Consider the following 15,183-nt stretch of genomic DNA (forward strand, 5'->3'; position numbering starts at 1 on the left):
CTCCGGTGGTTTATCCGTGAGAACACTGGCCCGAGGGGGTGAGGGGGGAAGCCGGGATTTGAACCCAGCCTCTGTGATCACGCCGACCTCACGTGTCAAACGGGCAGGAGGCGGTGGGCCATGGGGGAGAGGGGCTCAAGGTCACCAGTCAGGGATACTGAGATGCCTCATGGAACGCGATGTAAGAGTCAAAATCATTCCGAAAGCAAAAGTAAGGCTCCAAAGAGACGGACCAGCACCCCTGGGGGCCGTGCACGGGTTCCTTGCAGACCAGCTCCACGGCTCCGCTCGCCAGGCCCTTCCCCTTCCCCCAGGTTCCATCCTGACACCCGCCTGATCCCGGCCCTGGGCCCTGGGCCCCCTGCCTTACGACCTGCTGACCTCACGAGCTCCTCCATGTAGCCCCTCGATCCTTCAGAAATGTGGCCTCGTTCTGACGTCAGAGAGACGGGATACGCTACCTACAAGCCCTGTGACCAAAAAAAAAAACAAAAAAGACAAAAAAAACACAAAAAACCACTCGGACGTCGGAAACTGAATTAAGTCTCATTTATTCTAGAGCAAACTCAAAAGGATTTTTTTTTCTTGTTTTCTTTTTTAGCAAATCCTAGCACATTATTAACAACAACAAAAAAATCTGTACATTTGCCATGATACACTTGAAAGTGAAACAAATAAGATATAAATACAGATATGGATGTAACATGAAAAAGCCCAAAAAAACCAAAAACCAAAACCAAAAACCCAACCTGGGGGCGTGGGGACCATGCGTGTGAACAGTGCCGACAAAACTATTTTGGTGGCTGATATTCTTCAGAGCATTTTCATCATCTCCAAATATCATGGTTAGCAAAGTCCTGGTGGGATTCTACAGAGTTCTTATTTGCTGTTCTTTAACGTGTAATATTATGCTTGATAAATTAAGGGCGGTAGGGCAAAAAAAAGATTCAGGAGACAGGTCAGGTGCAGCTGCATGACTGAGAAGCTAGTGGGGCCGTGGCGGGCGGCCCGTGGCTGCAGTGGCTCCAGGAAGGCCGCGCGCCTCCCCCCGGGGCCTCAGCAGCGGGATGGGAAGCGGGAGCCCGGCGATCTGGCCCCGGCGGTGGCGTTGGGGCTCTTCGGGGCCCTGGACAGTCAGGTCAACGGGGGAGGCGGACCGAGTCTCAGGTGCTCTGCTCGCCTGTGTTCTACCGTTTCATCCAAACAGGACGCCTGCAGGGAGGCGGGGAGGCAGGGCAGCTGCAGCTGTCGGTTGGGAGTGGGCGGGCCCCGCTGGGTCAGGACATCAAGGCTGGGCAAGTGACGTTCAAGGTTAGCCCTTTGTGAGCGCCAGGAGGACGCGCGCGGCCACGTTCAAGGCCCTTCCCGACTGCGGGCGGGGCCGCGGCCACCTGGGCGTCCACGAGCTGAAGGAGAGAGGCCTTTCCACACGCGCTCGCCAGGAAGGACTCGGAAATAACCCGGCGGAACACAGGTGCTGCTTCAGAGGAGTCATCAGACGCTGACGATGGTAGAGGGCAAGAAAGCGACCCCGCGAGTGACGTAAGAACAAACAGCAATGGCTGTTCTGAGCCGAAAAGAAGCCAATAACGTTCGACCACGTAAAGCGCGCCCCTGACGTTCCCTCAACGGCAGCAGCGGGGGCCCTCCCGCACGCGCAGGATACCCGCTACGTGCACGAACGCACAAAGCACACACACTCAGCATGCACGCACACGCACGCACAAAGCGCACGCACGCAGCATGCACGCACACGCAGTGAAGGCACCCCGGCCTCTGCTCCCGGACCTCCGTCTTCAGTGCCTATTTCCGCATAAAGTATCTGAAGTCGATTCTGCATGAAAACAAGCTACGTTCGGGGCTGTGCAGCTCTGGGGTGAGAGCCACACAGCCCGGCAGCTGCAGGGACTGGACGCCAGAGCAGCAAACACCTCATTAACAATATGGAAAAGTCAGTTCCGTTTACAGGGGCTACGGTGGAATCTAAGAGACGACAGACGCCTTCCTGACCGCATTAAGAACTTCCGTTTGGCTTGAAGCCTTTTACTCCAAACTTTGTTAACCAGGGTCCTGATCCGGAGTTGCTTTCACTGAAGCAGTGCAACCCTCAAGAAGAAATTTTAAAGGGGTAAGTTTCTCACTGAAGAATTTGATTCTAAAACTGTGTTTCCAATCCTGTTTTTCTGCGATCCGCCACACACCACAATTACTTTTTCTTTAAAACCATGATTCTCTCAGCAGAGGATCAAGGAAGTACTTCAGTCCATAAAATTACAAAAAAAAAAAAATCCTGATACCTGGTCTCTCTAGATTTTTCTTTGATCTCAATCCCAAATTAAACAGAGAATTCAAAACTGAGATGGTGGAGCTGCCATTTACCAGACTAACCGAGAACATCTTAGAAATCGAGCCGCTCAGGCGCGGGTTGGGGAAGGGAAGCGAGGGGGCCCTAAATCTGCACCACCAGGGGCCAGGGTCACGGGGGAAGCGCTGTTATTAAATAGTGTTTCCCAGGATCTCGGCAGTAAAACGAGCAGCTTCTCCGGTATCTTCGACGCTGCACGAAGGGCCATTTCAAGCACACGCTAACCAAGGCTGTCGATTTACCTTGATTTTTGTGTTTGGATTTCATCTCTAAAAAGCCCCTCAAGTGGCAGCTCTGGGGCAGGGGCGGCATCGGTGGGGTTGCTCAGAGGGGCAGGAGCCCGTCCTGGAAGGAGACCGCGCAGGGCGTCAGCCTCCGGTCCGGAGACGGTGAGCACGATTGCTACATGTTCGTTAAAAGACCATCTTCAGGCTTTTCTCCCACTTCTTGCCAAGACTTGATTCATATTCTTAGTAGGTCTCAAAACACAACTTACAACGTACAAACCCTTTCATGGTGTCAGTTGTGGAAGGCGTGGGGCTTTACCCCACACAGGCCACATCCAAAACCAAGGAGGCCGAGATGAAAGAGAAACACAACTTAACCCAACCTCCTCCAATCTTATTAACTGAAGAGAAAATGCTACTTTCTACCAGGTATCGGCTAGAGAGCTCTGATTTTTAAAAACTGCACCCCACACACACGGTTTTACGACCTCAGCAGGCTGGACAAGACGGTTTAAGTATGGCTCTTCTTTTCTTACTCCTTTTGTTTTGTTTTGTAGGAAGATGCAATGCAGGCCTTGCTTCCTTTACATTCAATACCAGTATGATTCTACACAAAAGCTGGAAGGGATCAAAATACTGATTGTAATAAATATTTGCGGGCCTCCTGGTACTGACTGGGCAGCCGATGGGGGGGAGGGGGAGTTCTCTGAGAGGCACCACCGATTGCTTCCAGGGCTACACGGGGACTCTGGCGCCGCATTAGCTATGCGTGGAGACGTCGGATGAGGAGCTGCTGTTGCTGTTCGTGGTCTGCGCCCTCTTTATGTATAAGTTGAGCAGCTTCATCTGCAAGGAGAAGATACAAACGGATGAGCAGGAGGAAAAAATCAGAGAGCAGGAAAGAAAACCCAGGTGACAACAAAACAGCACGTCCGGGCTTCCCTGATGGCGCAGTGGTTGCGAGTCTGCCTGCCGATGCAGGGGACACGGGCTCGTGCCCTGGTCCGGGAAGATCCCACATGCCACGGAGCGGCTGGGCCCGTGAGCCATGGCCGCTGAGCCTGCGCGTCCGGAGCCTGTGCTCCGCAGCGGGAGAGGCCACAACAGTGAGAGGCCCGCGTACCGCAAAAAAAAAAAACACACCAAAAACCAAAAAACAGCACGTCCCTTAGTGGAGAAATTCACTGCACAGACATTTACTGAGTGCCCACCACTGGTCCAAGCCATCTGCCCGGGGCCGGGGCCACCGCGATTGGGAGGTCAGACTAGAGGAGGGGGCGTGAGGGGTTATCACGAAAAGAGGGAAACATGTTACCACGAGGTGGGCCTCAGGGCTGCAGATCCACACACTTCAGGGGCAAGGCAGCCACTGGCTCCACCCAACCCAGCGGGAAGAGAGGGTGCAAGCCACACTCCATCGGCATGAAGAAGCAAGCCAAGGTTAGAGGTCACGTTTTCTAACCCTCACATGTGTGCAGAAGCTGCTGCTTCCCCGTTGCACACCTCCCAAGGTGCATGGAATCCGAGGCCGCCCCCATGTGCCCCATGGCCTTCCCGCACCCCGGGCCCCAGCCCCGCCCACTGTGGCTCGGCACAGGCCACCTCCTGCTGCAGGGAGCAGTGGGCTGGATCTTTCCAGCAAGACTCAACCTCCCTGAGGCCAGAGGCTGCGTCACTAAACAACGTGCCCTCAGTCAGGCACAGTGCTTGACGGCGAAAGGGCTTCCAAGCCTGACATCTCATTTAGTTCTAACTCAAGCTCCTTGGACTCTCAAAATACCTAAAGCACCATGTAACACGGTAGGTTCTTAAATATTTGCTGAATGCCGCTAACTTCATATGTTGATAGTGTGCCTGATCATATTAAAAATTAAAAGAAACAGGTATTTGTAGAAGCAGAGTGCCCATAAAAATCTACGCAACACACAACTGGTAAGATTAAGGGAATATTTACTATCCACAGCTCTTCCACAGCTCTTTAGCTGCTGTCTCTGAACAGGCTGTGAGGCCAAGTATAAGGCTGCCTAGGGAGGAGCGGCTGGTCCCCGGGGAACCCACGAAGAGACACTCCAAGTGGAGCGTGTGGCACAGGAGAAAGCGGGGCCCTCGGATGATGGGTGGGAACAGGACCAGCAACCAGCAGAGCTCCCGCGAGGCAGTGTCTCCCTGACCCCCAGCAAGGCGCGCTCAGTCACATGGCTGTGGAGCCTGGGATGTGCAGCTGGCAGGAGGGCTCTGCCCGAGCGTCTTCACGCAGCAGTCCACCTGGGGTCCCCCCCCAGATCAGGACCTGTAATGCCTCTTACTCTTTTCAGCTGCAGGGAGTGTGTCAGGAATTTACGCTACGTATCCCAGTCTGTTTTCACCCCACACCTTTCAAAATCTGAAACCTTTCAATAAAACAGTCAGTGTGGTGATCAAAGTGCCATCATTGGACCTCCCTGGTGGCGCAGTGGTTAAGAATCCGCCTGCCAATGCAGGGGCACGGGTTCAGTCCCTGGCCCGGGAAGATCCCACATGCCGCGGAGCATCTGAGCCCGTGCGCCACAACTACTGAGCCTGCGCTCCAGAGCCCACGAGCCACAACTACTGAAGCCCACGCGCCTAGAGCCCACGCTCTGCAACAAGAGAAGCCACCACAATGAGAAGCCCGTGTGCAACAACGAAGACCCAATGCAGCCAAAACTAAAATTTATTAAAAAGAAAAACAAAACCCAAAGTGCCATCATTTTACACAAGGTTCCTAATGCTCTAAGGCTCAGGAGGATATGACCAGGGCCAACCAGGTGCAAGGGAAGCCGTGGTACGTTCAACAAAGCACTGGCCTGAGGCTCAACAGGTCCAGCAGAATTCTAGAACCAACTCCAACACTAACTAGTTCTGCGACCTCAGGCAAACATTTCTTGAGCCTCAACTTTCCCATCTGCAAAATGCAGAGCAGTGACACTTGCAAGGTGCTTCCTGCAGCTCCCTGCTCGGAGAACGTGTCCTCTGAGCACCCCACTCCTACTCCTACCTCAGCTGTTCACACTGTTCCTCCCTGCAGTCCACTCCTTCCCTCCCTGTGCAGCTCCCCAATCCTGCCAAGCCCAGCCCAATCTGGTCCCACTTCCTCCAGGCCCCTGACCCAGCAATCAGAGCCCGTCCCACCGTGTCCACTGGTCACTCCTGGGCAGCTGTACAAGTTTCCTCATGTGTCAGTCCTGTCAGGGCAGGACGAGTTCTTGCTCTTCCCACGCGCCTTAGCATAGTGCGCTGAAGACAGCAGGTCCCTAACATGTACTTGTTGAATCAGAGGTTTGTTTGTTTTTAATACACCTTATTGGAGTATAATTGCTTTACAACACTATGTTAGTTTCTGCTGTACACCAAACTGAATCAGCCATATGCATACATATGTCCCCATATCTCCTCCCTCCTGAGCCTCCCTCCCATCCTCCCCAATCCCACCCCTCTAGGTCATTGCAAAGCACCGAGCTGACCTCCCTGTGCTATGCTGCTGCTTCCCACTAGAGCTTTTAAAGAAGGAAAAAGTGATCTAGAAAGCAGGATAGTTATATTTCTATGAAAGCCTGGTTAAAAATGAGCTGCTAAACATTGCTAATAGTTATTTACAACTCAGAACCCCTATTGTATCTACCTAGTCAAGTCTAGAACATAATTGCAAGTACAAGGAAAAGATGATGGTAATAGAGTGAACGATGTGTATATGTCCAACGGTTTACAAGCTTTACACTGATTATCACATTTGGGCCTCAAAACAATCCTTTGAGGTAGGCAGAACAGCTTCTCCTATTTTACAAATGAAAAGGTCAGGGTTCAGAAAGCTTGCTCAATGAGCTGGTATAAATTCAAGTTAGAGGATTATAACTTTAGGATGTCAAATGTAATCCACAAAGAAAACAGGTATAGAATATACACAAAAGGAAATGAGAAGGGAATTAAAACGTTTCAGTACAAAAAGCAAACAAACACAAAAGAGTAGTGTAGAAAATGAGGGACAAAAAAGCTATAAGGCACATAGAAAACAAATACCATGATGACAGAAATCTCTTCCTTATCAGTAATTGCTTTAAATGTGAATGAGTTAAATTCTCCAATCAAAAGACAAAGATTGGCAAAATGGATAAAAAGAAAACCATGATTCAACTATATGTTGCCTACTACAGACTCACTTTTGATCCAAAGACACAAATAGGTTGAAAGTGAAAGAATGGAAAAGGATATTCCATGCAAACAGTAACCAAGAGTATGGGGTAGCTACACTAATATCAGACAAAATAGAGTTTAAATCAAAAAAGGTTACAAGAAAGAGATGGACATTACATATTAATAAAAGAGCAATACAGCAAGAAAATTTAATATTTATAATTACACATCTAAGAACATGTCATCAAAATATATGAAGCAAAAACTGACAGCATGGAAGGGAGAAATAGTTTTATAGTAATAGTTGGGAGACTTCAATATTCCACTCTAGAGGACTTGAACAACACAATAAATCAACTAGATCTAAAAGACATATGCAAAACATTCTACACAAGAATACACATTCTTCTCAAGTGCACATGAGACCTTCCCAAGATAGACCATATGTTAGGCCACAGATTAAGCCTCGATACATTTTAAAAGATAAATATGATACAAAGTACCTTTTCTGACCAAAATAGATGAACTCAGAAATCAGTAACAGAAAGAAAACTGAAAAATTCACAAATTTGTGGAAATTGAACAGCACACTCTTAAACAACCATTGGGTTAAAGAAGAAATCACAAAGGAAATAGGAAAATACCTTGAGACAGATGAAAACAACATACCAAAACTTATGGGATGCAGCAAAAGCAGTGTAAAGAGAGAAATTCATAGCTATATAAAAAAGAAGGAAGATTTGTATCAACAACCTAACTTTATATATCTTAAGGAACTAGAAAAAGAATCGTAAATTAAACCCCAAGCTAGCAGAAAGAAGATAATAAAGATTAGAGCAGAGATAAATGAAACAAAAAACAGAGGTAACAAAACCAAAACTTGGTTCTTTGAAAAAGAATCAACAAAATTGACAAAGCTTTAGCTAAGTTAACTAACAAAAAAAGAGAGAAGACTCAAATTGTTAAAATCAGAAACAAACGTGGGGACATTATGACTGATTCTACAGAAATCAAAAAGATCATGAGAATACTATTAGTAACTGTACACCAACAAATTAGGTAACTTAGATGAAATGGACAAACTCCTAGAAACACAAAACCTATCAAGAAGAGAAACCTGAACAGACCCATAACTAGTAAAGAGATTGAATCAGTAATCAAAAATCTGACAAAGAAAAGCCCCTGACCAGGTGGCTTCATTGGTGAATTCTACCAACATTTAGAGAACACAATCCTTCTCAATTTTTTCTAGAAAACTGAAGAGGAAGGAACACTTCTGAATTCATGCTATGAGGTCAGCATTCTCCTGATATCAAAGCCAGTTGAAGACATAACAAGAAAACTACAGATCCATAGCCCTTATGAACACTGATGCAAAAAATCCTCAAGAAAAGACTGGCAAACCAGATTCAACAGCACATTAAGAGGCTTTAATACCATGACCAAGTGGGATTTATTCCTGAAATGCAAGGATGGTTCAACATACAAAAATTGATAAATATAATACACCACAGTAACAGAATGAAGGAAAAAACAAAAACAAACAAACAAAAAAAACCCCAGGGACTTCCCTGGTGGCGCAGTGGTTAAGAATCCGCCTGCCAATGCAGGGGACATGGGTTCGAGCCCTGGTCCGGGAAGATCCCACATGCCTCGGAGCAACTAAGCCCATGCACCATAACTATTGAGCCTGTGCTCTAGAGCTTGCGAGCCACAACTACTGGGCCTGTGTGTCACGACTGCTGAAGCCCGCGTGCCTAGAGCCCGTGCTCCACAACGAGAAGCCACCACAATGAGAAGCCCGTGCACCGCAATGAAGAGTAGCCCCCACTCGCTGCAACTAGAGAAAAGCCCGCGCGCAGCAAGGAAGACCCAATGTAGCCAAAAATAAATAAATAAATAAATAAAAATTTAAAAACAAACAAACAAAAACCAAAGGATCATCTCAATTGATAAAGAAAAAGTATTTGGCAAAATTCTGTATCTTTTCATGATAAAAATACCAAATAAACTAGGAATAGAAGAAAAGTATAGGCATACTTTGTTTTATTGTGCTTCACTTTAATATACTTCACAGATACTGTGTTTTTTTCCCCAAATTGAAGGTTTGTGAACACCCTGCATCAATCAAGTCCATGAGTGCCATTTTCCAACAGCATGGCTCCTTTCATGTCACTATCCCATTTTGGTAATTCTCACAATTATTTCAGACTTTTTCATTACTATTATACTTCTTATGGTGATTTGTGGTCAGTGTTCTTTTATGTTATGACTATAGTTGTTTGGGGTGGCACGAACCACGCCCATATGTAAAGACAGCAAATGTCATCCACAGATGTGTGTGTTCTGACTGCGCGAGAGACCCACCATTCCCGGGTCTCTCTCCCTGTACTTGCACCTCCCTAGTCCCTGAGACACAACAATATTGAAATTAGGCCAATTAATAACCCAGTGGCCTGAAGTGTTCAAGTGAAAGAGCTGCACTTCTGTCACTTTAAATCAAAAGCTAGAAATGATTAAGCGTAGTGAGGAAGGCATATTGAAAGCTGAGACAGGCCAAGAGCTAGGCCTCTCGTGCCACAGTTAGCCAAGCTGTGAATGCAAAGGAAAAGTTCTTGAAAGAAACTGGAAGTGCTGCTCCAGTGAATACACGAATGATCAGAAAGGAAAATAGCCTTACTGCTGATACGGAGAAAGTTTTAGTGGTCTGTACAGAAGATCAAACCAGCCACAACATTCCCTTAAGCCCAAACCTATTACAGACCAAGGGCCTAACTCTCTTCCATTCTAGGAAGGCTGAGGGAGATGAGGAAGCTGCAGGAAAGAAGTCTGATGCAGGCAGATGTCGGTTCATGAGGTTTAAGGAAAGAAGCTGCCTGCATAACATAAAAGTGCCAGGTGAAGCAGCAAGTGCTGATGTAGAAGCTGCAGCAAGTTATCCAGAGGATCTAGCTAAGATAGTTAATGAAGGTGGCTGCACTAAACAACAGATTTTCAATGTAGGCAAAACAGCCTTATAATGCAAAAAGATGCTATCTAGGACTTTCAGAGCCAGAAAGGAGAAGCCAATGCCTGGCTTCAAAGCTTCAAAGGACAGACTGACTCTCGTCAGGAGCTAATGCAGCTGGTGACTTTAAGTTCATCTGCCATTCTGAAAATCCCAGGGCTCTTAAGAATTATGCTCAACCTACTCTGCCTGTGCTCTGTAAATGCAACAACAAAGCCTGGATGACAGCACAGGTTTACAACATGATTGAGTATTTTAAGCCCACTGTTGAGGCCTACAGCTCAGAAAAAAAGACTCCTTTCAAAATATTACTGTTTATTGACAGGGTATCTGGTCACCCAAGAGCTCTGATGAAGATGTACAACAAGATTAAAGTTGTTTTCATGCCTACTAACACAACACCCATTCAGCAGCCCGTAGATCAAGGATAATTCTGACTTTCAAGTCTTATTATTTAAGAAATACATTTTGTAAGGCGATCACTGCCATAGTGCTTCCTCTGATGGATCTGGGCAAAGTCAACTGTAAACCTTCTGGAAAGGATTCAGCATCCTAGGTACCATGAAGAACATTTCTGATTCACAGGAACAGGCCAAAATACCAACATCAACAGGAGTCTGGAAGAAGTTGATTCCAACCCTCCTGGACGCCTTTGAGGGGTTCAAGACTTCGGGGGGGAACTGCAGATGTGGTGGAAACAGCAGGAGAACTAGGATTATAAGTGGAGCCTGAAGATGGGACTGAATTGATAAAATCTCATGATAAAACATTAGTGCATGTGGAGTTGCTTCTTACAGATGAGCAAAGAAAGGGTTTCTTTTTTTTTTCCTTCAAAGCAAAATTAATTTTAATGAGTTTTTAAAAAAAGAAATACAAACCATGAAATACCTCTCTAAAGGAATGGGGAGGGTGTCATGAAATCCAAGAAACAGGGAATTGTACCTTCAGAATCCTTGGGAAATTCTGGCTGCCTGATGACTTTGGGGAAGTTGCCTGACTCTGGAAGAGGCAAAGGTTTTGTTTGTCTGTTTGTTTGTTTTTGGTAGAGGAGTTGGTGAAATACTTTAAACTGTTCTGCACTCATCTCCAAAGTCTGCATTTTACATCTTGTCCAGAAATTCAGTCTTAGTTTGTAACGGCATATATGTGTAAAGATGCTTTTAACAACAGGAATGTTTAGTGCAGTGTAGAAAGTCTTTGAGCCAAATCCTGCCCTCAGTGTGCACTTAAGTTTCCATTAAAGGAGAGTGGCAACTGAGCTTGTAGAGCTGAGGGTAAAATTTGAATTCTGCTGTAGGAGATCAGAGTATTAGGAGCTGGGATATTGAATTTCACTTTTCCCCATGCTGACATTGACTTTCCTCTGGAGCATCACCAACTAGTGAGATCTAGTTCAGTTGCATGATTTCTTAATTTTTTTCTCCACTAACCCAAATCCAGAGATACAAATCTGGAGCTTAGGGGGATCTCATGTGAAAATGGTTTCTTGAGATGGAATCGACTCCTGGTGAAGACGCTGTGAAGATTGGTGAAATGACAACCAAGGATTTAGATTATTACACAGACTTACTTGATAAAGCAGTGGCAGGTTCGAGAGGATTGACTCCGATTTTGAAAGAAATTCTACTGTGGGTAAAATGCTATCAAACAGCATTGCTGCAACAGAGAAATTGTGAAGAGCCGATCGATTCAGCAAACTTCACTGTTGTCTTATTTTAGGAAACTGCTGCGGCCACCTTCACCTTCAGCAGCCACTGCCCTGATCAGTCAGCAGCATCAACACTGAGGCCAGACCCTCCACCAGCAAAAAGATGACTCGCTGTAGGCTCAGATGATGGCTAGCATTATTTAGCAATAACTTTTTTTTTTAATTAAGGTAGATATACTGACTTTTTTTAGACAGAATGCTATTGCACACTTAATAGACTACAGTATAGTAAAGACATAACTTTTATACGTACCGGGAAACCAAAAAATTTGTGTGACTTGTTTCATTGATATATTCGCTTTACTGCAGCGATCTGGACCTGAATCTGCACTCTCTCCGAGGCTGCCTGCATCTCAACGTATCAAAAGCTAGATATGAAAAGCACACTGTGAACATTATGCTCGACGGTAAAAGACTGAAAACTTTTCCTTTAAGATGAGGAACAAGGATGCCTACTTTCACCATTTCTATTAATATAGTACTGTAAGTTCCAGCCAGAGCAATTAGGCAGGAAAAGAAAAAAAAAAGCATCCACATTGGAAAGGAAGAAGCAAGATTATCTTTGTTCATAGATGATATACAGTTTACCCTTGAGCAACACAGGTTTGAACTGCGCAGGTCCACTTATACAGGGATTTTTTTCAACACACAGCACTACACCATCTGTGGTTAGTTGGCTACACAGAAGTGGAACCACAGGTACGGGACTTGAGCATCTGCAGAGTTTGTTATCTGTGGCAATCCCAGTGGATACCAAGGGACAACTGTGATCTCACAGGTATAAAATCCTAAAGATTCTACAAAAAAACATTAAGACTAATAAAATAATTCAGCAAAGTAGCAGAATACAAAATCAGCAAGCAAAATTCAACTGCATTTCTATACACTAAAAATGAAAAATCCAGGCTTCCGTGGTGGCGCAGTGGTTAAGAATCCGCCTGCCAATGCAGGGGACACAGGTTCGATCCCTGGTCTGGGAAGATCCCACATGCCGTGGAGCAACTAAGCCGGTGTGCCACAACTACTGAGCCAGCTCTCTAGAGCCCGTGCTCCACAACAAGTGAAGGCATTGCAATGAGAAGCCCACGCACCCGCAACGAAGAGTCACCCCTGCTCGTTGCAACTAGAGAAAGCCCATGTGCAGCAACGAAGACCCAACACAGCCAATAAATAAATAAATTTTTTTTTTTTAAATGAAAAATCCGAAAAGGAAGTTAAGAAAACAACTATGTTTACAATAGCATCAAAAAGAATAAAATACTTAGGAATTAACTCAACCAAGGAAATGAAAGAATTGTACAATAAAACTACAAAATGTTACTGAAAGGAATTAAAAACACAAATAAAAAGACATCCCATGTGGTGTACAACATGGTAACTATAGTAAATAATACTGTATTGTATATTTGAAGGTCACTAACAGAGTAGATCTTAAAATTTCTCATCACAAGAAATAAATTGTGTAGCTGTGTGTGATGACAAATGTTACCTAGACTTACCGTGGTGACCATTTTGCAATATAAATAAATATCAAATCATTACGTTGTACACCTGAAACTAATGTAATTTCATGTTTATTGTATCTCAATTTAAAAAACTAAAAACAGGGCTTTCCTGGTGGCACAGTGGTTGAGAGTCCGCCTGCCGATGCAGGGGACACGGGTTCGTGCCCCGGTCCGGGAAGATCCCACACGCCGCGGAGCGGCTAGGCCCGTGAGCCACAACTACTGAGCCCGCGTGCCACAACTACTGAAGCCTGTGTACCTGGAGCCTGCGCTCCGCAACAAGAGAAGCCACCGCAATGAGAAGCCCGTGCACCACAGCTAAGACTAGACCCTGCTCGCCTCAACTAGAGAAAGCCCACGTACAGCAATGAAGACCCAACACAGCCAAAAATAAATAAGTAGGAAATTCTGACACCTGCTACAACATGGATGAACCTAGAGAACATTATGCTCAGTGAAATAAGCCAGTCACGAATAGACAAATACTGTATGATTCCACTTATGAGTATTTTACACTCACAGAGACAGAAAGTAGAATGGTGGTTGCCAGGGGCCAGGGGGGAGGGGGAATATTACGGATTTCAGTTTTCCAAGGTGCAAAGAGCTCAGGAGGTGGATGGTGGTGATGAATATGCATAATATGAATGTACTTAGTGTCTGTGAACTGTACACTTACAAATGGTTAAGACAGTAAATTTTATGTTACTGTATTCTACAGAGAGAGAGAGAGAGGGAGAGGGAGGGAGAGAGAGAGAGAGAGGGAGCAGAAAGGAAAGGTTGCTTAAAGTCATACAGCTAGTCAGCGGGGGACAGGTTTTCTGATCCTAAAGCCAGTACTGCTGCCATGGCAACGGGACACTTCTCAAAGGCACCTCACAGGTTCCTTGCACCAGCCTTTCTCTGCAGAACCTGATGTCATTTATTAACTTCATTTAAGTAGTGGAAGGAGAGTTTGATAGGCTTGGTGACACACAGAAACTGGAAACCATGGCTTGATTCTCTGTTTCTAACTTAGCACCATGTGCTGTCAGCTACCCATTTTGGGGAGCTGGGTGGGAGGGTGTTTGTTTTAGAAGATGTGCGCTGGAGTCTACCAGGTTCACGTTAACACAACGGAGTTCTCACCTATAAAAATTGTAATGGCTGGAAGCTCTGCGCTGCCCCAGTGGACAGGTGTGCGGCCAGCCTCCCCAAGCCCTCCAAGCCGACCAACATCATCAGCGGGGAGATGGGAATACTGGCTCCAATCAGGACTGGGCTCCAGACCCGAGACCACTGCTGCAAGGGGCAGCAGGTCAACCGCAGGACAGGGACGAGAAGACACCTGCGTTTCCTCACCCCCTTGCTGGAGGGGGCACATGAGATGGCAGGGCAGCTCCCTTACTCATGAGAGTAGAAAGTACCAGAAAACCGAGGTCTGGCTAATATTACTTTTGGGTGAATTTCCCATTTTACAAATCTAATTCCTTTTGTGAAGACTGTCTGTGCCGTCCCCACCGCTGCCAGGGACCATCCATGGCCCCCAAAGACAGCCACAGAGGGAGGGGGGCTCCCGGCCCAGTGCACTGCTCGGCACTCTCGGCTCAGGGTCCTGCAAGCCGTGGCCAGGAGGGCTGGACGGGGACCTCGGGAAGTGGAATCAGGGGAAGCGGCCTCCACAACTGCCAGCCCTGCTGCTGGTTTCTGTCTGCGGGAAGAGTCAAGTGTCTCCTTCTGGACCAGTCGTTCTCCACCAGGGCTGATTCTTCCCCAAGAGGACACCTGGCCAGGTGTGGGGACATCAACTGAGGGTGGGGTGCGCTCCTGGGACCTCAGGGATGGCGCCTCCACCAGGAAGTGGCCCGAGGTGTCGGCAGTGCCGAAGGTGCGAGCCCTGCTCGGGCGAAGGCAGCAGAGCCAGCTTTGCCAGAACCCTGTGAGAGGAGATGCTCGCCAACTGTGTCAAAGGAACAGCCCTACTGAAAAGCCACGAGCTTCACCTCTACTCCCTTCTTTTCTAAGGAGGAAGGCCAGGCACTGCAGGCTTTGCGCTCGTGGATCTGCACCCCTGCCCAGGGCCTCTGTAACTTCACGGTGACACGTTTGCCCCGCGGCCCAGGCCCTGGCCTCTCCAGCCAGAGCTCAAGGGTGGCCACCTGCTCTCCCCTGGCAGTTCATCAGATGTGAGTTTGTTTTTCAACCAACAAGCACTCCAGCCCCCGTCACCTTCCATGAGCCCATCG

At 46.8% G+C, this 15,183-nt stretch overlaps 1 protein-coding gene across 1 annotated transcript in view; it reads right to left on the reverse strand.

Annotated features, from left to right (window-relative positions):
• Positions 1–534: 534 nt before the first annotated feature.
• The window catches only part of CLASP1 (cytoplasmic linker associated protein 1), a 266,955-nt gene continuing 252,306 nt past the window's right edge, over positions 535–15,183 (reverse strand). Inside the window, exon 43 of the mRNA XM_089916904.1 lies at positions 535–3,438. Within this exon, the coding sequence (XP_089773030.1) occupies positions 3,352–3,438 (87 nt within the window). The 3' untranslated portion in view covers positions 535–3,351. The remainder of the gene's footprint in view (positions 3,439–15,183) is intronic.

This window comes from Delphinapterus leucas, chromosome 8, assembly GCF_059928025.1.
Source record: "Delphinapterus leucas isolate spDelLeu-1000000601 "Yukka" chromosome 8, BTC_Dleu_Yukka2, whole genome shotgun sequence".
Taxonomy (NCBI): Eukaryota; Metazoa; Chordata; class Mammalia; order Artiodactyla; family Monodontidae; genus Delphinapterus; species Delphinapterus leucas.